The 25,830-nt window shown below is 44.8% G+C and overlaps 1 protein-coding gene and 1 long non-coding RNA gene across 2 annotated transcripts in view; both read left to right on the forward strand.

Moving 5' to 3' along the window:
- The window catches only part of LOC113748377 (uncharacterized), a 136,439-nt gene extending 132,630 nt beyond the window's left edge, over positions 1-3,809 (forward strand). The window contains exon 6 of the long non-coding RNA XR_003464311.1: positions 3,409-3,809. This is a non-coding gene — a long non-coding RNA (uncharacterized LOC113748377). The remainder of the gene's footprint in view (positions 1-3,408) is intronic.
- Positions 3,810-6,176: 2,367 nt separating this feature from the next.
- celf2 (cugbp, Elav-like family member 2) overlaps positions 6,177-25,830 on the forward strand; it is a 201,109-nt gene continuing 181,455 nt past the window's right edge. The window contains exon 1 of the mRNA XM_027272031.1: positions 6,177-6,481. Within this exon, the coding sequence (XP_027127832.1) occupies positions 6,429-6,481 (53 nt within the window). The 5' untranslated portion in view covers positions 6,177-6,428. The remainder of the gene's footprint in view (positions 6,482-25,830) is intronic.

Consider the following 25,830-nt stretch of genomic DNA (forward strand, 5'->3'; position numbering starts at 1 on the left):
ATGATGTGTCTGTGACTGCTGGAGCCTCATTTTAGCATCAGGATCACAGCATCACATGACCGAGAACTCTCCGACTGTACCGTGAACGTGGCTCGTCGTATTGAAAACTCTCCTTTAAAGTGACTCCTATGATCGCTGTTCTTGTACCTCTCTGTCTCTCTCTATATATATATATTTGTTACATGACAGTCTGTAAGTACAGTGACGAAACACTTCATCATCCTCTTTCATGGTCTCATCTGTCTCTGCCTCATCCTGTCGTTTTACTGTTCTCCCTTTCACTTTCTCTTCCTCTCTCGCCGCTGCTTTCAGCGAGCGAGTGGGCTGCATATTGATTTTTAGTGTTGAACTTGCGTGGCTCTCTCCCTCTCGCCCCCACAGACACAAACTGACGGAGAAGTTGATTAGGAGCAGCTCTAAATATATCCTCCACCACCTCCTCCTCCTCCACCACCACCTCCTCTTTTTCTTCTTCTTCTTCCTCTTCCTCTCAATCTCTCTCTCACTCCCACTCGCTCTCCCACACTGGTTCAATCGCTCATTCTCCGCATTTTCTCTCTCTCTCGCGCCCGATTCGCCTGGACGCTGCTCTGCCAAGTGCTTTCTCTTCCTCTCTCCATTTCCTCTCCACTTGCTCTGAGCATATCATTTGTCAACCCCCCAAAAGAGAGAGAGAGAGAGAGAGAGAGAGAGAGAGGAAAAAAGAGATAGAGACACACACACACACACACACATGCTGTGTTGCCAGGTTTGGCAAATTCAGAAATGATGGGTAAAAATTTCTGAATATCTGGAGAATAAACGTTAACTTTTACTTTCAGTGTGCGTTTATTTACAAGTCAATGTGAAGCATCACACACTCGTACTGCTCTTAGATACACAAGTATTTTCTCACCTGAATGAACACCATGAGTAAACACACACACACAAGACTTATTCTCTTCAGATTTTTTACAGATTTTCACTAAAACAGTTCAATAATTTGCAAACTACGTTCAGAGGTGCAGATCAGTTTTGGACATTTTGACTGGATTTAACATCAACACGTGTAGAAAACAGATCAGAACAGATCAGAGTCTACCTGCTGTGATAGAAAGTGAAGAGAAAATTGTAAATATGATGTAGGAATTAGAGGCTGAACCCACGAACGAACGAACAAGAGTTCTTATTGACAGAAGAAATACACGAATAGATAACTAAGTTATAATATAGTGTGCACATACATGACAATAACATATGAATATACAACCTGCCGTAACATAATTTGGCAGATAGCGACGTACACCTGCACACAGTACATTGCATGCACCTATACATGCATCACTTTCTAAGAAGGCATCCTTTATCAAAGATTTATATGTTGTAATTAACGTCTTCATACTGTTAAATGAATTAATTACTCATCTTTTATAGAGCTGCTTAAGCTATTACTGATGACAGCTTTTGGGTTGCCAGGTTTAGGTAGTGACATAACCCTTCTGTTGGTTTATATCCCCCTCTAGCATGACCCTGCTTGTACAAATCAGTCGATAATGAAGTGTTACAGGTGTTTTGCTGTCTTCTTAGCCATCATGTCTGTGATTATGAATGTTAATAAGTCATTATTAAGCTAAAAATAGGTTATTTAACGATTTTCCATTAGTTGCAACCCTTTAAAAATCAAGTGTTTGAGAAAGAATTGCCGAATTTTAACGTCGTAAATTCTTCTGATCGCATTAAAAGCACAATACCTGATTTCTGTTTCTGTCTTTGCCACTTGTTGGCGACATAAACGAGCTGTAAACACAACGTAGACACACGGCATGAGCGTGATCACTCTTGAAAAGTTGGTTTAGCAAACGGTTGCGCGTCCATTTGATAAACACGAGTCCAACATTGAGTGTCCATCTGTTTTTGCTGTCGACCAAACCGTGAGCGAAATGTCTGGATCCTGAAAGAAGCAACGCAATTTGTGGGGAATCAAAACAATGGGCTGAAAGGTGCTAAAACGCCCTGTAGTAAAAAATGAATGCAGAAAATGTGATTTATTTTGAAACACATACACAGTACATGGAAACTCCCTGCACGCAGCAGTACTCTTGCTGTAAATGGAGATTGGTTGTGATGGTGTTCGAGATACGCCGGGTCCAGATGGGAGAGGGGAAGCCGTTCTGTTTGCTCTGCGTCTACGCGCCGGCCGTCCTGAAGGTAAACACAACAATCCAAGGCCTTCTGCAGTTTAGTGCACTGATTGCGGCGTGGGACACACACACAAACAAACAAACGAGCTCGCCGAGGCCGTTCTCCTGGGCGTTCGTGCCACTTTCGCGATTTAAATCTCATTTTGCCTTCTCTTGGTTTTTACTGAACGCCGAAGCCGATGGTGGAGCCCGAGCAGCCGAGCGCTCCGCTCATTGTTTGAGGGAGATGGAGGGCGATGGGGGGGGCGGGGGCTCATAAACTGTGCATTTTTCAGACAATGAGCACGTGGGCGTATGGCTTTAGGCGTATTTGACAGGATCAAATGACTTACACTGAAAAGAAAATTCTGTCGTTTATGAAATAATCCCCCCATACTTATTTCATCCACATCCTCTCCCTTTTAAAATGGATCAAGGTAAAATAGGAATCTGTATTCAGTGTGTGGTTTTAAGATACACTGACTGTTTAGATTTGAAATGCACATCACACACGCATGATGACATAAAACCTCAAGGCCTGTCCTCAGATCTGCCTGATTTTGAAGAAGCTGGGGGGGGGGACAAGGTGCTTATCATGCTGGTATTGTTTTGGCTCCGTCTGTGTGCATTGACATACGTCTACCTGACTTGGCGCTTGTGTTAAAAGTCCGAGAGGGTTTTTAATCCGTTGCTGGATAATGGGATCAGTGCGTTCAAACAGGCGGTGGCAGTGCAGGGTGTGTGTGTTCACACAGAGGCAGCTGATTGGGAATCATTTGCATACACAGTCCACAGAGCTGCATGAGTGTGAATCCGGGTTTGTGCCGTGCTGTTGCACCTTTCTCCCGCTTACGTAACGAGCTCGAGCCTGACGGGTCAAAAGGAATTAATCTTTCTGTAGCTTTAGTTATTGCATCTCTAGTTCCTACCTGCTGTTGTTGCACAGGGGACAGTTTTGAGTGCAACAGGAAGCTCTGTTTCAGTAGACCACAATGAATGTCCCTCGGGGCCCTTGGGGGAATCTCCAACCCGTTCAGGTCCGACAAATACCGACTTTCTGTCACACTCCTCGCATCTACATCAATGTGACCCATCCAGATCAGATGAGGTAGTGTAAAGCAGGGTGGGTCAAACAAATCCAGGACTTTCACCCAAGAAAAGTTGATGCTGATTTATTCAAAGTTATGTACGTGGCTTGCATCACCATCCATTTTCCATAACCGCTTCATGTTCTTATGTCTTTGGACAGTGGGCGGAAACCGGAGTACCCGGAGAGAACCCACACAGACACGAGGAGAACATACAAACTCAGAAAGCCGGTTTGGGGGTTTGAACAAGGAACCATCTTGCCGTGAGGCGACCCCTGCAACACCGTGACATAAGGTACTTATTTGAACCCAGATCGTGATCTTTTCCTAAACCTGACAAAGTACTTTTGTGATCTAAACATGACTGAACTGTGACCGGTGTCGGATAGTGTCATTTCTCTGAAAAACTGAAGTGAACTTTGCCAACCTTTGGAGGGCTGACAGAGCGAGTCATCAAAGCTGGTCACTCAGCGCTGCAGTGAGTTCCTGTCATTTCAATCTTCTGGTGTACAGTTGTAGGACACTCGATGGTATCAGTAGTTATCATGAAGCACTCAGTGTGCTCCTTCCTTATCCCTCTGCTCTCCAAATGGCCTCTGTGCAACATATGCCGTTACGTAACACCAAAGGCCGAGGGGAAGTGAATGTGGGGAAGTGGAACTACTAATGAAAGAGAGCAAAGTCACATGTGTTTACTGTCTTGTTGTGTTGCCAAAGAAGATTCCAAGAAGATAGAGGGACATTTTTTCCCAGTCTTGGACACAAAGAAGGCGAAAAGAAGGCCGCAGTCTTCTTTGTGTTTGAGCGAAGTTTAAAGTTCAGAACGTCAAAAATGTTTCTAATATTTCAGACGTGAAATCTCTGGGAGAGGGATCCCTCCTCTGTGGCTCTTCCTGAGGTTTCTTCCACCTTTTTTCGCTGTTAAAGGTTTTTTGTGGGCAAGTTTTTCCTCACTCGAACCGAGGGTCTAAGGACAGAGGGTGTCACTCCCTGTACAGATTGTAAAGCCCTCAGAGGAAAATCTATTGTGACTTTGGGCTGTACAAATTTGATTTGATTTGATTTTACTCTGTCAAAGTAAAGCAGCTTTTGTTTCACCATCGTTAACACAATATTGATTGAAGCTACATTACGGATGAACATAGAAATGAGCTGTGATAGTTCACGAGAGTTAATGAAACTTGAAGTCGAAGAAAATCTGGAAAAGAACAAATTGTTCAACATGTGCCGTCGCTCCAAAGATTAAAGTTTTGTATGAAGAGAAACCAGTTATGGAGACGATAATTAAAACCTTACAGTCAGTGGTCTCACCCTTCTGTTCCCTCATGCAGACAGGTGTACATGGCCATTGCTAACTTGTGCAGATGTGCCAACACCTACTCGGAGACGTCAGGCCTGCCAACGTGATTATTATGCAGAAATTAGAAGCGTGCAGAGGAGAGCTAAACTCCGTTTGATCTCACCGATGTGCGTCCGTGTCTATACGAGCGCAAGAGACAGAAATAGAGACAGAGGAAGAGGAGAGAGATGCTGTCAACTCCCTCCATCCTCCTCCTCCTCCTCACTGAAGCAGATGTCCAATTCAGTCTATTTAAAGCCGGCGCAGTATGGCTGCTGATGCTGAGAGCGCCTGAGCTGTAGCTTTGCATCGCTGTTGTCTTACCAACAGCGAAGGCTCCGATTCTCTTCCAGAAAATGACCCCGAAAATCTTTAAAAGCCTCGAAACGTTTTAAACGTCAGCCGGCGGATCTCGTGGTTCCTCTTAAACCAGCTGGTAGAACAACGATCGAGCTCCAACACGACTGCGTTATGTCTCAATCGAAGGACATTTTTCCAAACCCAACTGTCTGAAAAAATGAAACCACAGCGGTTTCCTGTCAAACGGACCGTTATCTGTGCAATGACTAATATCAGAACCCTGAAAATAACAAACCACTTGTGGTGTAACTCCAATTGGCGGAGACTTTTAGTCCCACTCTGTTCTGTTGTCCGAGACAATTATCTGAAACAGACACACTCATTTTATTATTAATTATTTTCTTTTTTTTTCCAATCGGGGGCTCATCTGTTTTTGCCCAATGAGCAAATAGACAGCAGCTCTAGAATAGGTGGGACTTGGCTGTTGCCTTGTCATTCCTCGCCAGGGATGACGCATCTGCTGCCATGTCTAGAGGAGGGGAGGGGTAAAAAAGAGAAATAATAAAAAAAAAAAAACAGTTATCAACAGGATGTGGTGGTGTCAGGCAGGAAGTGAACGCTGACACAGGGGGGGAGGTTTGTGCAGAGAGCGGCGATACGATGGGCTCGAACCAGGACTGGCGGCTTCGTCAAGTAGTTTCTGATCAGCTTTGGCTGGATAATGAAACGTTAGGTAATTAACTGTGCTCCAGACTAAAGCGGCTTCCATTCTAATGAGTCGTTTTGCTTTAATTTATCAAGTAATTGCAGGTAAATCTAAAAAAAACAACAAAAAAAAGACGTCCTCGTCTCTGTGCAGGATTGTTACAGTCATTCAAACACTGGAACAAGTCAAATGAAGTGTGAAACAAATCCTCCACGCTGACTAAAGAACAGCTCATCCTCAGAGGAGCAAAACAAAAGACCCTGACACTTTTTGCAGTGTGCAAATTCTACACCGTGCTATCCCCTCCTAAAAAAAAAAGAAAAGGTGTGTGAACTCTATTCCCCCCGGTGTGTTTAAAAGAAGAAGAAGAAGAAAAAAAAAAGATGGGTAAATGAGTTCCCTAGGTGGGTTTACCCTGCTCTACTGTACATCTCTGCATTTCCAGCAGCAGCAGCTTTCCTGTGAAGCAGAGGGGGGACCGGAGGAAGCTCTGAGACGCGTCTGCAGAGCGCTGGCTTTGTACAGGAGGGGGCGGAGGGAGGGAGAGAGAGAGAGAGGGAGAGAGAGAGAGGGAGAGCAAGAGAGAGAGGGAGAGAGAGAGAGAGAGAGAGAGAGAGAGAGAGAGAGAGCTGTGACAGCGCTCATCACCCACTGAACAACCAGGACGGGTTGCATCCGAGCAATCGCTGCCATTCGCAGACGGAGTTTACAGCCTTTGCGCCGCTTTTTCTTTCGATCTTTTTCTGCCGCACCCCCTCCCTCTCTCCCGGTGCTGCCCGAAAAAAAAAAAAAAGAGAAAAAAAAAAAAAAAAAAAAAAAAAAAAAGCCAGTCGACCATGGTTTCTATAATTTCAGACCTGGACCCACTGAAAAGCTGGAACGTGTTAAGGTAAGCGAAGCGTAACCCGGCCAGTTTCTCCACACAGACGGTCTCGCCATTGTGAACGGAGGTGTGTGTGTGTGTGTGTGTGTGTGTGTGTGTGTGAGGGGGAACACAGAGGAGAAGTGCGCGGGGTGTTTTTTGGAGGAAAAATAAAGGGTGGGACGCGTTCGCAGCTCGAGAGGTCGCCGCCTCTCTGGGTTCGGTTCCGGCGTTGCGGTGCGTCATTACGCACGGATTGCGCCGTTTTTGGGCTCTAACCTGCGGCTCTTTGCTACTTTTTTCTTTGCGCTGTCCCCTCTTCCACCAGCTGCTCTGTCATGAGTCTGACGCATGCGAGCTGCTCTGTGTGTGTCTGCGTACATCTCATTAACCCCCCGGTGCTGCCCCGGCGCACGGCGCTTCATCGCCACCAACCACCTCCACCTCCACCTCCACCAGCATCTCCAAAAAACAAACCAAAAAAACTTCATACCAGCGTAGAAGTAGGAATAACAACTCGTTTATCACCCTCACCCCCTCCCCTCCCTCCCCATGCTTGATCTGGTCCCTCCAAGTGTTGAAGTCTGCCCCTCCAGGAATTTATCTTGAAACATTTACTCGTGGCTGATTGCCTGCAGCAGCAGCAGCAGCACTTTTGAGAGAGAACATAACATTTTTATCTCCCCGAGCTGCAAAAAAAAAAAGAAGAAGCATGTTTTACAGCAACACATTTACAGCTTGGCAGGAGGAAGAGGAGGAGAAGGAGGAGGAGGAGGAGGAGGCAGCAGTGGCTCTGGTACCCCCCACCCCCCCTAACTTTCAAGTGAGGTCAGAGGTGAAACTTCCCTCGCTCACCTCGTCTTGAGAAGGCAGCAAACAGCTCTTAAGCCTCGCAGACGGGACTATCTCGGACCTGCAAATCACTCTGAATACATTCACTGTCATTAAGCATCGCGGCAGAAAAAAGAAAAAAGGAGCCTGTGAATTTAAAAGCCGGATTTTTTTTTTAAAAAGGGGCCTTGTCCCTGAATATTTCAGCCGTTTGATAAATAAGTCATTATTCCCTCGACAGGCTCGGCGGCAGCGGCGGGGACTATATCGCAAATTCTATTTTAGAAACGGGAGAGAGGAGACAGAGCCCCTCAAGACCCCTCAAATTATTCCTTTAATGCCGCCTCCCCTCCTCCTCCTCGTCTCCTTTATCATTTTTATCCTCCGCCGCCGCCTCCCCTCCTGCCCTCCATCCCACCGTCATTATCCACAAATCCAAAATAGAAAATGAGCGGAGTAATGTGGAGCAGGCATATTTCAGTAAACTGCTGATGGACGAGGAGGAGGAGGAGGAGGAGGAGGAGGAGGGGGGGGGCTCAATGATGTCATTTCCACACAGGCTGTGATGACCACCAGACAGAGAAATAGGGCATGCAGCTGACCTCACACACACACACACACACACACACATAAATAGACTTTCTCGGTGGACACACACTCGGTCTTAACGAGGACAGATCTCCTGGCAGCGTTTGAAAGCGTCGCGTTCATCACCAAGTCCAAAGGTCAAAGGTCAAAAGATGCAAAGTTTCGTCGCGGGCGGGAAAAGCTTCTTCCGGCGAGAGCCGGCGGGTCGTTCACGAAGGAAAGGAAGCAGCAAAAAAAAAAAAAGGAGGCAAGAAAGAGGAAAGGGAAGGACGCAAGGAGAGAAAGAGGAGACGTCCGTCCATCTCGTCTCTTTATTAAACCTTTGTTCTTGCAGATTAGAGGCAGCAGCAGCCGTCCCTCTCTCCAAAGACGGCGCATCTTAATAAAGACCGGCTTACCGCCGGCCCGTCACTCACACTCTCCCGGGGTCACACACACACACACACACACACACACACACACACACACTTCTCAATCATTTATGATAATGAAGCACCTCGGCTGCATTCGCCGCCGCCGTTTTCTCCCTAATGAGACTCACCTCCGTCACGCTCAGACACACACACACACACACACACACACACTTGGAGGCTCGTATCATAAACACAGCACTAACAAGAAAGTGTGTGTGTGTTTGAGCGTGTGTGTGTGTCGAGCACCAGAAGCGGTGGAACAAAAGGGAAAGCAGCGCAAACACTTGATTTAGCTGGAGATCATATTTTTAATTTCCACGGCGACGCGGCTGAAGCTTGGCGCCGTCGTGGTCGATCGCTTTGTTTCTTTTTGAATCGTCTCTGCGGCTCAAATAAAACAAACTGCACGACGAAGATTTTAAAAAAGACGAGACCTCGCTGCCGAAACGCAATTAGGCGACATGATATGCATATTAGCACGATTAGCTGATTAACGCGGCCCTGTGGAATCTGATTCACTTTAAACGCAATAAGGCCAGTGACAAACTTGTGTGTGTGTGTGTGTGTGTGTTATCTGATCGGTGACCATGGTGGGGTGTGTCTTCTGAAGTCCCTCACACACACACACACACACACACACTCTCTCATGTTCCAGAGGGAGGACGGTGGATGGATGTTAGAAATCCGTCCGTGCCTCTCGCGGTGCACGCCGCATAACTGAAGTGCAGTTCAGTTATTCCATAATGAGAAACAGCATGCATATTAATTCCATCTGATTACATCCAGCTACCACACACACACACACACACGAGGCAAAGATGAGGTGTGTCCTGTATTCAATTAAGTTAAGAGGAGAGACGACAGCTCAGGTTTTTTTTTCTTTTACTGTAAGAAGTTGGAGATAGAAGTGTGTTTTCCCTCCTCGATCCACCTCTGGGTCCGTTTACCTCCGTCGTCCAATCATCGCGTTCCCTCCTGAAGCTCGAGTGTGGTCTGAGCGAGGAGGTTGACAGCGCGAAGGAGGGGCTTGACCTTTGACCCCGCCGTGTTGGTTTTAATTAATCCACTTAAAGAGTTCGTCCGCTTGCATTATGTGTCGCTTTATATCCCGCCGGACCCCGAAGAGGAGAGGCACAAATCCATCTACCTAATTACCAAGACCACTGTTTGAATCTTTAAATCCCCTCTGAGTGTGTGTGTGTGTGTGTGTGTGTGTGTGTGTGTGTGTGCTTTATCTATAAGCCAGACCTTTTTTCTCCCTTCAGGATTATTCTGGTTTCAACCAAAGGGGTCGGACTGAAAACACCTCGTAGAGGCAGTCACTGATCGTCGTTTTGTCGTGATGGAAAAAGACTGTTAGACCGTCGCGGGACGCCGAGCCCGTTATGTAAAATGAGACTGAGCTTGTTCACCAAATTTTTTGACTATTAACTTGATAAATCCTCGTAACTTTGGAAAAACCTCCTCCCGTCTTCTTCCTTTCCATCGTTCCATCACTCAGCGTTAACATGAAGACGGACGAGGACGCTCTCTGCTCGTCCTCCCTGAACGCAACTCAGTTTAACTCGTGAACGATGACGTCGTTTCGGTCATGTGACGTCCCAACGAGCTCAAAGCCAGAGCGCGGGGGCGGGGTTTTGTTGTTATTCTGGGTTCAGAGGAAACACCTTAGAAGGTTTAGACGTCGCTCGAGCAGAGCTTTGCTGCTTCGAATCAGGGGAAAGAAATCGGACTCCTGAGCCGGGCTGTGAAATTTTGAAGTTTTGCTTTGCAGAGCAAAGTTCAGTCACCTTCGGGATGATGCGGATGTGTTTAGAGAAGAACTGCAGGTGATGTTTGTACCATGAGCGTTTTTTTGCCCCGACAGGAGCTCGTTAGACGACGTGATGCAGAGAAAAGCCGGGTGACGAGTTTAAATGGAAGCGATGGCAGCAGGAGGGAGTGTCGGGGTGCCACAGGCTGAGGTGGTGGTGGTGGGGGGGGGACTAAAATGTCACTCTCCACTTCCCACAGCTGTCAATCAAAGCTTTGTAGCGCCAAAGAAACAATACGGCATTCAGCATCGGAGTGACGGAGGCGGACGGGGCGGGCAGAAGGAGAAAGAGAGGGAGGGCTCGAATTCCTCCGAACCCCCCCCCCCTGGATTCAGCAAAGGGATAATTACAGAGCTGAGGCGAGAGTGCGTCACACGACACAAAAGGAGACGGAGGAAAGATGACAGAGAGGGAAGGGGGGGGGGCTGGAAAAGCTACAGAGGAGCAGGCGAGACTAGAAATTACAGGCGGAGCGGACGGAGGATGTAGGCGAGACGCGTCCAGGTGTTGTTCGGAAACTTGAATGTTGTTCAGTGTGTGACAGCTCAGCTGAGAAAACCAAACGCTGCTGAACCCGTCAGCTGCAGGTGGTTGTTTCTTTGCAGATTTACGTGAAAGAAAAAAGAAAAGTCATGCAACAGTAACGAACATTCACCTTCCATTATGAAATCTTCGAATAAAGTTCCCACACTGGAAATTTCAGCTGTGAAAATGACTGTAAACCTAAACCTTACTTACCGTTACTTGTCAACAGCTGCCAGTTAGTTACTTGTCAACAGCTGGTTTACACTGCAGCTCTCAAAGAAACATTTTAAAATACTTTATTGTCCAGACGACACGTTCAAACCCCCAAAACGTTCAGTTTGCATGTTGACAGATCAAACTGCTGCTCACACGTTTTGCACATCAACAGCTGTCACACATATTAATAGAACAGTTTGCGGGTTTCCCCAAATGTCTTCTGACGAGTCGAGGTGGTAAACCGCTTCTCGTTTCTCATCTCATGATGAGTTCAGGTAGCCGCAGTCTTTAGATATGAGGTGTTAATAATAAAAGCAAATCTGCAGCCGTTTGTAGTGTTTGTAGTGTTTGTGTGTTGCAGCTTTTGCAGCGTAAGTAAAGGGAATAAAATCTTCTCCCACAGCTGAGGATGTTAACGTCACGTTTTCATCTGTGTAAGCTCGATAATGTTGATGACCTCTGGTTTGAGAGGAGGTGAGATGTGTCCGAGGGGAACGGGACACATTTAAAATACACGTCCAAATGTCAGAGCGTTGTTTCTGTGTCTCAGAGTTGAACCCTGAGTGTTGTTCTGCCTTTTTGAAAGTACATTCTAGATTCCTCGTTTCATCTCGCTTGATTTTTTTCCAAAAGTAAGATTACCTACCAATGCTCACACACACACACACACACACACACACACACACACACAGTCTGTCTCTTTAATGTTATTTTCGACTAAAACAACTGTTGTCGTCTGTCATGGCAGATGCAGTAGCTGCTTTTTCTTCTCCCGGCAGAGATCAGCTTAGTCAACAGTAGCCACAGGGATTGAAAACTGTACGACACACACACACCTCACATGACGATCTGCGTGCTGTTTCCGTGTGTGTGTGTGTGTGTGTGTGTGTGTGCAGACAGTATATAATCAGTGAGGTGATGTGGAAATCAGAAACGCTGAAACGCTTGTTGTCGTCTTTGTTTTCATGCCTTTTTTCTTTCAGACACTTTGTTTCTTTCTGCCGTTCATATTCTAACCCGACCTAAACCGCTCGGTACAACCCATACTTTAGACTCTGCACACACACATGCACATGCACACACACACTTAACATCACTGGCCCAAAGTGACAAATCTGTTTAATAATGCATCACCTGGAGCACAGCGCTCTGTCTCTCTCTCTCTCTCCTCCTCACACACACTAATCATTCCCTTTGGCTGTATTTTAGTGCTGTACTTTGTTATAGTCTGATTCTCACAAGCATCAGGCCTATAAAGCAGCTTTATACCTGTGAGTGTGTGTGTGTGTGTGTGTGTGTGTGTGTGTGTGTGTGTGTGTGTGTGAGCTTTGTGCCGTATGGCTTAACACACACAGGAAGTATAGAGCAGACTCTCCTCCACCTCCTCTCTTTACATCCATCGTTCCTCCTTTACCTCACAGTCATTATCCGCGGTGGATTTCCTCCGCTCTCTTCCAACGCATCACAACCCCCCTCTTCTCCTTCTTCTCCTTCTCCTTCTTTTTTGTAACCAGGAGGTGGTGGGGTGAAGGGGTGGGAGAAGAAGAAGACGACGATGAGGGAGAGAGAAGGGGGAGAAAAATAGATCTTGTCTGAATAAATAAACAGCTTTCCCTCCATTTTTGCAAGCGAAACGGAAAGCTTAGCGGAGTGAGGAAGAGGACGGAGGGAGTGAGGGAGGATGGGATGAGAGGAGGAGGAAGGAGGGAGGGAGGCATTGGCACAGCGCCCGGTGAAAATAAGAAAAAAATAATAATAAAGGAATTAAATCTGTGTGTGTGTGTGTGTGACTGATGGACGCTCAAAGTGGAGCCAAAAAAGAAAAAACAACTGACCAATCAGAGCGAGTGTTCACTTCAGCAGGTCACCAGAGGCGACCTGTGAAGGAAACAGTTATTCTTCACGTAGATGTCGCAGAAATAACGACGACGATTAAGCCGATAAACGTCTGTTTGGTTGCCATGTCGGGTTACGATGTAGTTTGATTGAGTATGAATCACGCTTAACAGCAGCTTCGGTTTCAGTCGGAGGTTTTTATTGTGCCACGGTGTGAAATATGTTTCCGACTGGGTCAAAAAAAAAGTATCCCAACGAGCTTTCAGGAAAAAACCTGCATCAGTCACACAGTCACACTGCAGAGAGAGAAAATATGGAGAGGATGAGAAAGGAGAGCTAATGAATTATGGGTGGCCTGTGAATAGAGAGAAAAAGAGAGAGAGAGAGAGAGGTCTGCGCTCTGTCGCTCTCTCTTCCTCCTCCTGGGTTATGGAAGTGTCACGCTGTGAGTGTTGCCATGCAGATGGTGACCCTGGAGTGTTGCAAAAGCGAAGAGAGAGAAGGGGGAGAAAGAGAAGGAAGAGAAAAACAGAGCGAGCTTAAGAGAAAAATAAAACAGAGAGACGAGGACGGATTGTTTTTTTTATTTCTTAAAGGCAGGAAGCGAAGCTGATTGGCCGCAGAGTCGGATTTAATCACATGATCACTGTCAACAGGACGCAACCAGCGTTTGTTTATGAACGCAGATACTAATAACTACCACGTTTAGATGGATCATGATTCTAGTTGTGATCAGGAATTCAAACTACATCACGATGGAGGTGCAGGACTCGGTTAAACCCACATACGGACGAGTCAAAGCTGTACGGCATCGACAAGCAAAAAAAGGGGATAAGAAACTGGACGTGCACAACTCTCACACTCGCTCAGTGTATGTGCATGAAGAAGATCACACACAGAGTGCTGAAAAGTCGGGGGAATGCTGCAGGGTGGAGTCCAGATAGCGGGAATACTGTATGATGTAACACATGAGGGCTGATTCGCTCCAGACTCTTGAGTCTGTGTGAAAGAAAGGAAAACCCCCGTCCTGCAAAACCCGTACGGAACATTAGCTCATCGTGTTGTAAACTTCTAAAATCTGACTTTAGTTATTCACTTAGATCTGCTGTAGTACTTTCAATGCTTTTATTAAACGGAGCACGGTGGCTGTAACCATCTCATCTACAGTCGTCTTTGGAAAGTGTTTGGAGAATAACGGCCGTCCATCGTGGACGAACTTCAACCAATCTGACCAACAAACCAAAGTCTTACCGAAGCCGGTCAGAACAAGAGTGAAAACATCTTATTGTAGCAAGGAAAGTCCATTCCTCATACACCTGATGCTTGCAGTCAACATTGCTGCCACTTGTTCCTCATAGGATACTGATTGTCTGGACACAGAGCTCTTGCAAGATGGGTTTTATCGTAAGGTTAACCTGACCCAGGACTCCCCAGTCGAGTCATGTCCAAATTATATCCGGCTGAGGCAAGGGCCCTGATTTTGAGGGGATCAGACCGAACCAGAACAAACACACCTGGATGAGGGTTTAATTATTCTTAGAAAAGTATTCAGATCATTCATGCACATCAAGTTTGGGTCGGCTATCTTGGATAAGATCCTGAATTTATCAGCTGCTTGGCTACCAGCAGACTAGTAACATGCAATCATGTTAACACGGGTGTATACATAACTTTATGCCGACATCATTTGCTGCTACAGCTCCCTCCAACACACATCCTCCTTTTTCTGTTGTTGACTTAACCGAAATCTAACGTCCGTGCTTGTTTGGGGGGAGGGGATTAGATCTGTACCCAGATCCTTTGTGTCAGGTCTAACTATACAAGCATTTGGTCTGAATGGCCGATTCCTTCAGGGAAGTGTCTCTGACAGAACAGTGTGGAAGTGAAGACAGAGTTCTGTCAGTCCAAAATATGGAGATCATCATCTTGAATTTAATTATACCATGAGATCTTCCTGTTGTATCTATAGAGCACAGCACACAATGGTTTGTCGTTATTAAACATTTGTGCAGATCTCAGTTCTAAAGAAGTTTAGATAAAGGCAGGGGAATTCTCACTCTGCACAAAAATGATCATGACAAACTATTACTTAACCATGCACTCCGACACTGTGCATGCCCAGCTTTCAAAACCGAACAGTTCTTAGAAACTTCCTTTTGGTTTTGCCTGGAAGCGGCAAAGCAAGTCTTTGTATTACAACATTTCACCCCGTGACACATTCTTGTTGGATCTGTTGGCCAATAAAGCTGGTTCCCTTATGACTTTATTTATATAACTCGGTGATTACTCAGTGCACTTTAAAGTGACATTCCTCCACTAGAACGTTCATTGATTTTTATATGCAGACACAGACTACGAAATAGTACAGATTCTGTTTATTACAAGATGTTCTTTTTATGTAGCTCAGCAAAGTAACAGGCGATTTGTACAAACCGACTTCATCGCTGCAGCTGAGTCTTAAAGCAGCCAGGTGTTACAAAGTAACTTGTCTTACTTATGCTTTGCTTCCAAAGACGACAGCTGCAGAAACAGTGTGTGTGTTATGGGAGTGGACTGTTGCTTAATGTTCTGCTCACAGTCAGATGACTAAAGAAAGAGCCCTGGAGCCATCATGGTCATTACATCTCATACTGTGAATGTGTGTGTGTGAGAGAGATGAAGAGAGACATGCATATGAAGTGGAAAGTACAGACCTCAGCTTCTCCTATAGAGTTTAATATATCGACTTTAAGGACATGTACGTCAACATGTTTTTGTCACTTATAATGGAGGCCACGAAAAGCCTAACCCCAAAGAAATCAAGTATTTACTCTAAATTGAAGAGTTTCCCTTTTGGTCCCCAGAATTCATGCAAGTCCCCAAAAGTACGTGTCGAAACTTTTGTCCCCACAACGTAATTAATACAAACACACACTCTCTCTCAGCGGGAGCTGCAAATCCTGCCCTTGCAGTCTTATGAGTTGTGTTTCTAGCTTTCTTTTTTCTTTGAACCTCGTTTCTTCAGTTCTTTCTTTCTGTTTCTTCTTTTTTTCTCTCTCTCTCAGGACCACTGTTTTAAACAAAAGCATCTTCGGATCTTTTGTGCGCCTCTCTTTGACATAATCCTGGTGTCTGTTGCCGTGGTTACACTTTCTTAATGTGCCATTGATGTAACTGTACGTATTAAAAGCTTCACAGACTGCCGGCGAAAAAAAAACTTTTAACCGCGTTTCGCCTTCTCGCTCTCGCTCTCTCGTGCTGTTTGCGACTGTCGTGTTTTCTTTGTGTGTCAGGAATACAAGTGCACTTGTCTGTACCACTTTCTTATTGATAGGGTGTACCTGGTAGCTGGTTATTTTTGGGGTTACAACTGATACAGGCTGATATTTAAGACTTTTTTTGTGTGACTATTTTGCATGCCTTGTCTGAAAAAGCAATTAAGGCAAACTATAAAACCCTCATTAAAACCAGTAGAAATGATACAAGTGCACTAATGTGTTGTCTGATCCGAAATGTAGAGTTCTGTTGCACAATCAGCGTTGCATTAATTAAATTGGCATTCAATGTGTAATCAAAACAGATTTATCGCCGTAATGCGAGTGTGTGTTCGTTGTCATCATTCAAGTCTGTGTCGCGTCTCGTGGCCGTGCAGGCAATGAGCTCCGCCACGGCAACATTATGACAACATTTCATCTCATCCCCCTCGACGCCATGCTTTGGAAGATGACGGTAATTTGGATGAGATGTTTCAAGGCCTTGGGTTCTCTCTCCTCCGCTTTGCTGACGGTCCCTAGTGCACTGCAACATTAAAGCGAGACTGGAGCGTGAACGTATGGCTGGCTATTAAATGGCAATCACACACAGAAGAGCTCTTTTATAGACGAACACATTTCTGCTTAATAGCTCTCGGAGCAGAGTCGTCCAAATATGACATTTCGAATGAAAGCCCTCCGAACGCCGGCGCTTATTAAAATCTTTGCTGAAATCTTTCAATTTGTCAGTTTTTACGTGATGTGGGTCAGAATGAAATCTGGATTGCAACCTGAAATTCTCAGCTTAGTTATGTGATCACGCTTTTCGAGATTTCACGAGTCCTATTGAGCATCAGGGGTGTCTGGCTTTTCTCTAATAGTGTCATGCACAGTTAACTCGTGGTACAGCACCGCGATCTGTGTTCCAGGCCGCTCACGGCAACAGCTTAGGCCAGCGGCAGCACAGGGAACCTCTGTGCTCCGTGTCCTGAGATTACCGAAACCTCTCGCCCCCTAATGGCTGCTTGAGGGCAGAGTTAATGTCATCAGCGGGCCCTCTGCTCGCCCCTGGGAGTCCCGCTCCACCCTGCCCCATTAATTTCAAGTGTTACTCATATCCTTGGCCCCCTTACTTTCCATCTCTCTGCCCCCCCTCCCTCCCTCACTCATCACCTTGGTGCGCCCAGCCCAATCTCGGCGCTCTCCTGGCTCATTTTGAGCTGTAATTGGACAGGAGTCCCGGGGGATGGTCGTCAGCACGCCCCAGTGCCTCGCGCCCCATCTCCAGAGTGGAAACACGCCCCGGCCATGGTCGATAAGCAGTGCTCCCCTGCTCAGTCCAACATTGCCTCCTCTGCTAACTTTCAGTGGGAAGAATGACTGGGCATTTCTTCAAAACGAGTGTTCTCTAAGAGCCCACAGCAAAGTATGAATGCCTCACCTCTCCATCTTATAGTCAAGTCTGTAATTAAAGTTAAAAAATACTCTACTTTACTTTACTTTAATACCTTTTTTTCTAATGCAGCTCATATTGTTTCAAGAAATTTCCATTTTTCAGTCCAGGTGTTTTTCCATCTTCTTTTGAGATGCTTAAACAACGTGATTTCCTCTGGAAACTCAATGCACCGGCAAATGTTTACACTCATTTGAAGGGTGTAGTTTTCAGAATTTCATGTTTTATTTGTTTTGAAACAAGTCAAGTAAAGGCAGGCTGCTTTAGCATCCCCATTACAGCTCAAATTGATGTTATAAAACACTTGAAATATTCTTCTATACAGGGAATATTCCCTTTCACTTGTTATTCAGTAAATAAGCTTGAGTTTAAATGGATTTTCCAATGCCGGGCTCCATTGATTTCAATGGCAAATCAACTGAATCTGGCCTGATAGCAGGCAAGAATATCCATATAATAACCAATCTCTGTTCATGTAGATCATAAAGATCCATCAGCATTACACTGCGACTGTTTCATAACCAGCTAAAGACCGCTTGTGGTACGTCAACACAAGTATCACTCAGGTTCAGTCCAAACTGGCAACCAAAAGAAAGAAAGTGTCATTCTTCAAAACACAATTTTACTTCCAGTTCAGACCCTCTGAGATCCGTCACATAGAACCACATCGATACGTGCATGAATATTTGAGCTTTGTGCTGCATTTTCAAGACATCTTATTACAGTGGTCCCTCGTTTATCACGGGGGATACGTTCTAAAAATAACCCGCAATAAACGAAATCCGCTTTAAAGTTTTACAATTATTATACATGTTTTAAGGCCATAAAACCTCTAACCACACACTTTTATACACTTTTCTCAGACAGGCATTAACATTTTCTCACATTTCTCTCTTTTATAAACTCTCAAAGTTCAAACTTTCGCAGATTTAACAAAAATAAGTACGATACTGTATTAGTAAATGAAACCGTATTTCACACTTCCTCTTTGTCCTGGTGCCGCTCCGCTGTAACGGCTTTTTCCTCCTTGGTGCAGGTGTTTTTTTTCCGAGTGCAGAACATACAACGCATTTTGTACAGTACTCCCTCAGCCAATCAGGACGCCGAACACAATGTGCGTTCATACTGTACAGTACGCTGTAAAAAAAGCAAAATTACACTAAAAAAATCCGAAAGGTGAACCGCGTTACAGCGAGGGACGACTGTACATTCATCCAGTGACTACATCAGGCACAAATATGATCCTGCCAGTCTCTCTCTCTCATTGCTGCACACACACACTTTATACGTGACGGTGGTGTGTTTGGATGGTGCCGTGTGCCAGCTTTTCCTCGAGCAGCATTTGTGCTGGTAATCTGTCATATGAGCCCCGTCTCATCGGAGGCACGGGAACATTTGGAGCTGCGAACAGAGAGAGGCAAGGATAACACCCTAAAAAGCTTCCTGCTCCTCTCCTTATTGCCCACGGCTCAATCCCCAACTATCTCAGATCTCCCTCCTTATCTTCTCTCCTTTTTTATTGCTGAAGCTTGACGGGCACTTGACAGCTGAGAAAAATGCCCCCGACCTGAGACATGTTGGCCATGTTGGTAAACCTGCAGCTCCCCCAAGAGGCTGGCCCACTCAGGTTGAGATAAAAAAAAATGTTTCAGTGGAAGAGTGTGTGGTTTTTGTTTGAATTTCATCTCAACGATTAAGTTATTTTCTTTGTCTCTCGCCATCTGTTCGAGCTCTCAGACGCTCTCAAAACATCCAGTCTTATATAATGATTCTCACTGCTGACCTGTCCTCGCAGCGGCTCTGCGACAATTACAGTTAAATACCCGATGTGTGTGTGTGTGTGTGTGTGTGTGTTTATGTTTGTCGGTTACCAAGTAGAAAAGAAGATGGTGAAATGTGTGTGTGTGTGTTGGAGCCGTATTGGCATTCACGCGCCAATGGATGAAAGCGGCGGCGCCGTTAATAACTGAAAGAGTGCTTAACAACAGGAGCGCTGCCCTCGCAAGACGGCTTTTAATAACCAGGAAGGTTTCACATTTCTAGTTCTCCATTTTTTCATCCCCTCCACCACCTCCTGCCCACTCCTCTTCTTCTTTAGCAGCTTTCTCAGCCTCTATTCAGAGGAGCAAAGGAACGCCGCCGAAGAAGAAGCATCCGTCGGCCTTTTAAAGAAAAGGTGTGTGTGTGTGTGTGTGTGTGTTTACACATTGTGCAGGCGGGATGGATAGCGCGCCATCGCTTTTGGCACGGAAGTGTATTTATTACGTCTTCCACATTATCCCTCTGTCCCCGCTGTCTAGTTGAGAGATATGTATTTGTTTACGGAGGCGCGCCGTCTTCTTGCTCTTAATGCGCTCGCCGCTCACCCTCATTAATTCGCTTGATGGTCTTTGATTTGCCGGGCATCACTAAGTCGCATTAAGAAATGTATTTTCCCCAGCTCTTACTTAATGACACTTCCAGAACCAACGCAATTAAATGCACATTTAAATGCTCAAGGTCCCCCCCCCACCCACCACCACCCTTCTGCATTCATGAGCGGAGACAGGCGCTTGATTAGCACCCTGCAGAAAATTAAGCAGCTGGGGAAAAGGTGATGCCGAGGCTTCTTTTAGTGAACGCCACCTTATTTAGTGCTCTTTCTTTTTCGATAGCACGGCACTCAAACTGATAATAGGAGCTCGGGGAACGCTGTCATGAGTAATCGATGTCCATGAGGTGGTGCTAAATATGATTTACGTGACGTCTTTAGTAAAAAATTTCATGGTAATTCTCGACATCCCATGTGCCTTGTTAGGAACTATTTCAGGGGTAGTCAGTTTTAATTTCAGGAGAAAAATGCTCCATCATGTTTAAGTTGCATTATAATTTAGTTATACGTTGCAATTATTTCATATATATCGAAGCAGCATTGTGATTGTATCAACATCTGCACAGTATGAAGTCAACGACTCAAATCAAACAAAGAAAGCTATAACTCAACGTCAGGTCAATAATATTTATTATCAGTGCAACTCTGGGATCTGGACAGCTACATACAATAATAAATAATAAATTAGATAAATAATAAAAGTCAAAGCAAAGTAAATTTGACTTCAAATAAAAAGTACTTTCAGCACAAACCGTTGAGATCTGTGGATTGTGTTACAAGGACGCTCTCCTTTCACCCTTCACTGTGTTGGCAGACACAGCCATCTCAAATCCAACTAACACCACCACAAGTGGAGCAGCGTCCTCTTCGGCTTAGTCATTTGGACGAGCTGACCCTTCAGGTGTTACGGGCACAATGGATGCTTGAAACGTTCCCATAGTCGCACGCTCTGTCCACCTGTCTGGCATAAATCTGAATTTAATGAGCAACCCAGAGACGTAGATAAATATTGGCAACAGTTCACCTCAATGAGCTTCTCCTCAACAGCTGGCCTCCCCGAAAGTCCATGTGCTGCCATTCGATATGTCGGTGACGCGACATCCAACACTTGCAGCTCTGCTATAAAACTCAGTCTACTCAGTGAATGGCTCCATGAATATGTATACCTTGAGGTTGTTACCGCACTTTATCCATTCAATCCATCTCTCACAATGGTATTTTTTTTTCTTCCCTCAGTTTGTGCTCACTCATCTCATTTACATGTATCCATACCTCTTGAGCTCTACAGCTGAATAGGCCTAATTGAATAGTTGATCACATATTAATCTAATTAGTCTGGTTCAGTCCTGGTCATTGTGCGCTCAATTCATTTATTCTGTCTTGTTATTGCGTTCTCTCAGGCCGGAGGCTGTGGCCCCAGATGGTTTACTATAGCTTGCATCGCTGATCTAACTGGGGGTTTCTCGCTTTTGTCTCTGGATCAGACTTTCCATACTGCACTCTGATCACAGATATAACAGAGGGAGGAGAGAGACAGAGAGAGAGAGAGAGAGAGAGGAGATGGCAGAGTGGAAACAAGGGATCAAGAGGTGGTGGAGAAAGAAAGTTGGCGAGGAAAAGGAAAGAAAGAAAGAGGCAGAGAAAGATAGGACCATTACTGTCGAGGGTGATCATCACCATATCCGAGTTTTCCATGAAAAGGCAACAAGTGGAGCCTAATGGGAAATATGCAGATGTATGCAAATGTGTGTTGGATGGGTCGCCCGGAGGCCCAGTGGGAGATTAAAGCTCTTCGGGATGGAGTGGGCTGTGGAGGAGACTAGCACTATGAGCTCAGTGCTGCCATATTAAACAGAGGAAAAACCAAGCGTGGACCAATCGCCGGGCCTTGTTGTCAAGCTCATCGGCATTAATCTCACAAATAGATTCATGCTGATGGCAGCAGACTCTAAAGTGATCTGTCAAACCACATTGGTAGCCAGCGAAGTGATCCATGACGGACATCTTTAATTTGATTGTATCTTCGCGAAGATGGAAGCCCGGTACTTTCATTGTTTTACCACGATATCGGATCCCCACACCGGGGCCCTCCGGGGGCCTTCCGTGTGGATTTGATGGATGAGATCCCAGCGTCGCTATTTCACACTCTTTCGCAGGGTTGATCGGCCTAAAAGTGACTCAAGCAGAAAGAGAATGAGAGAGGAAAGGTAGAGGCTGAGGCAGTTAAGACTCTTCCTCTAGCTCTCCACCATTCACGCTTCACTTCCACATTTGATCCACGGCAGTCCCTCAACCCGAGTCTGCAGCTGCTGGGATGGAGGTGTGGCTGAGAGCTACACACTGAGTGATAGAGTAAATAGGAGCAAGCGTTTCAGGTATCCAGGGATATAGAACTAACCATGAATACCCTGGAAATGCTGGAAGTCCTGGAAATTGTGTTTAGAAGCAGTGAAAGAAGCAACCGGCAGGTGGAGCACATTGAGTCGTCAGTACAAAAGACGAAATATCAGGTTCTTTGAAATATACAAACTTCTTTTTGCGAGATATATCCAATCATCAATCCATTTTGTTGCTGGCTGAAGTTAAAGACTTTGCTATAGATACTAGATAAAACAATTTAAATTAGTTGACTTTTGTGTTCTGGGTCGACTTTAGATTCATTCAACAACTGTGGTTTTCCTTTTCCAACCGTTATCACCAAACTGAACATTGATATCTGCCAAAAAGGTATTAAACCTTCAGTGCCGATACTTTGTTTTCCTCATTTTTATACTAAATTGCAGCTTGGTAAGACAACTAAGCCATTGCCAAGCTTTTTGTGTCTTAAGTTTAATAATGTTGGACAACAATTTTTTGAAATTGGTCCATTGGTATTGAGCAAGAGCGCTGCATCTTAGCTCTTTTGGATAACTGCGCACCATCATTGTAGATCCAATGAAAAGTGCTCATTGTTTTTACCACTAACAGGCTCAGATTGTTATTTTAAGTGTCTGACAGCGAGTAAGATCCTTTTTGTTTAATCAGAAACAGCAATTATATCGCCGTGTTCAAAGCCAGCAGACTCCATTAACAGTATTTTTTTGCCTTGTAACGTCGTACCAGTTCATTCAAACACAACAGAGGCAAAATAAAACTCATCAAAAAAAAAACCCTTGTTTGTCTGTTCCAACGGTATCTGTTCTCGCTCAATACTGGACCAATTTCGAAAAATCGTTGTTCCCCTTTTAGTCACAGACACAAAAACATGGTAAATTAGAGTCCAGGTTAAAGTTTGTTTTTAGCGTAACCGTGGTTATGGTAAAGAAATGTCAATCAATTGTTGGTCTGTGACGGGATGCAAACACTTTATTTCTGCCGTGAAATTGAGAAGCACTGCACGCCTATCTATCTTCGGTGCTACATAAAGGTCATGCTACTTCCAGCATTGGCATGAAATGTTGGCATTGTATAAGTAATTGCTAGGGATACTAAGCTGCTCGATCTCCAACCATCTCCAAGGTTTTCCAGTACGTGGCCAGCTGCCATTTCTGGACACAATGTTATGACTAAAGTACTGCATGTGCCAGCTCTATACATGGCCCCCTCTGTCTTAAAGCAGGCCTGCATTTGGCAGGTGTTAAGTCTCAAATGTTCACATCCGTCCAATGGTATTTGGCAGCATCATAAATCTACAGTTTACTGTTAAACATACTCCCTCCTCTAAGAGCGCCTATAAATCAATACTCTGACGTTTGTAACTTCACCCTCCCAAACCCTTGAAACCTTGTGAAAGACTCAGCACATGCTGTGGTTATAGACTCTTTTCAGCGTTTTGGTCCTCAGAGCTTTAATCAAGTATATTTTCAAGACAAGGAGAGAGACCATGAAGTGGTCGGGTTATCGCAGGTCAATTGCAGCTCTCTTAGTCACATTCTCTTGAACCCTATTAGAGATGAGTAGGGATGATGCTCCGGCAGCCTAGCCTAGCCTAACAGTCGCAGCTTAATACATTTATTAATTTATTAATTGTCTAGCTCACACAAAGAGACAGACAGCTGGACTTCAGCGCCCACGTGAATTCTCCTTTATGCCTCGCCACAGATTACCTTGCCTCTTTGAACTTTCCAAAAGGCTCTCTGCTTGCTCGGTGTCTTGTGCCTTTCAATAGTGTCGCTCCTTCTTTGGAAATGACTTGATTGGGAACTTGACAGTGGAAATAACCTTGGCTCGCCTCCTTTTGCCTCATTCTGTCACACTCTCCTCTCCCTGTGTCTGTCTTTCTTTCCCGTCGCACACCAGCTGTATCGGGATGAAGTGAAACAAGATGTGATCGGCCCTAATGTGATTCTCATGTATCAACAGACGCTCTCGCCTTGTCTGTTTTTAACTTACATAACCGCTTTCGTTCTTCTCAAACAACGCCAGGGCCTCGTTTTTCCGACTTTTGGGGCATGTTGTCATAAAGTGGGAGTGTTGGGGGGATGTCTTCGCTTGTATCCATGGTGAAAACCAAACAGTGATGATTGAAGCTACGAAGCCAGATTCAGGCATAGAGCCAGTCACTGATTAAGGCTATTACTTCATAACTAGGCACTGCTGTTTTCTAGGAAAGCTCAGAGCATGACCTGTACCAATAAAGAAATCTTTACACGAGCTAATGGTGTGCAGGATTGTCCAGCGGGCGAGAGGTGCTTCAGTTTGAGTGTGTGTTTGTGTGTGTGTGTGTGATAAAGGCTGACGTCCCCTGGGTTTCATACCATTTTGTCTGGACGTGCTCTTGCAGCGCTGCCTCCTTTAATGGTATTCCTCCGCACATCTATGGTACATCCATCCATCCTTTCATCCCTTCAATTGTCCCTTTATTCATCCTCTCTGCTCTGATTGTCCGACTGTAATCAATCCACGAGTCCTGGGTGGATTGCATGAGAAGATAATTCCAGAATAATTGAAATAAGATTTTTTAAACCCTGCGCCTTTTTTTTTTTCTTGCATCACGTTCTTCGGTCCGGTTTCACTGCGGCGACAATAGTTGACTTTCCATCCAAACGCTGGAACAGTCTGAAATCTTAAAAAAAACTGAAAGTTTTAACGTTTGCTTCAGGCAGAGAGGATGTCAATAAAGGAGTTACGCAATAAATGTCAAGGGAACTACATTTGTCAAATAACTGACGTTGCGACATTTACAGCCAAGAGCTTTCAGTGTCCACTGCAACTTCACCAGAAATGTCAGTCCTTGTTGCGGTTTGTCTGACTTTACGGTGACAGGACAAGTGACGGGACTTCAATTCTGCCTCTGAAATAAATGTAATATCCTGTTACATGTATTTACACTAAATCTAATGAACACTGGCTCCTCTTGACTTCTTCTCTTCTCACAGTTTGTCAGACTTTGCGTACACTTGTACATTTGCTTCATCATAACTAATCGATACAGTCGGCCAGATAATGTTTTGAACCTTTTAGAACACGTTATGGTAAGTGCATATAAATGATTATGAATTAATTCATGAAGTAGCTCATGAACTATCAAAAATATACAAGAATGAACAGCGTCTCATGCATGGAACAGAACGTTAACTGATGCAACAGCTAAGGCGTTGCAGTCATCCTGATTTCTGAATTATTAATGATGCTGAAGTGTTTTTCTTATCCATTAATGTATCATGTCAGAGGAATGACTTCAATGGTTCTATAACTGTGAGATCACATATGTTAACCATTGCTAAACTATGGTAACTATATATAAGTGTATGAGATTTGAAATAGAGCCCAAAACTATGATCTAATTCCCAAATACATCATTTTTTGGATAAACAGATGGGCTGACACAACAGAACACGTTTACTGCTGCGACGGTTCATTTGTTCCTTTAACTGAAGATTACATGAACATCATTAATAACTCAGAAATCATGACGACTGAAATATCTTCACTGTTGCATTAATGAACGTTCTGTTCCTGCAGGAGATACTTTACATTTGTGTACATCCCTGATAGTTCACGACCACATGTGCGAACTCATGATAACCACGTACTTTAACTAGTTAATGCAGAGAAATATTATGTTAATCCATAAAAATACTATAATAATATATTTTCTGTAGTTTAAACTACTTGTAT

The sequence above is a fragment of the Larimichthys crocea genome, chromosome XX (genome assembly GCF_000972845.2).
Source record: "Larimichthys crocea isolate SSNF chromosome XX, L_crocea_2.0, whole genome shotgun sequence".
Lineage (NCBI taxonomy): Eukaryota > Metazoa > Chordata > Actinopteri > Sciaenidae > Larimichthys > Larimichthys crocea.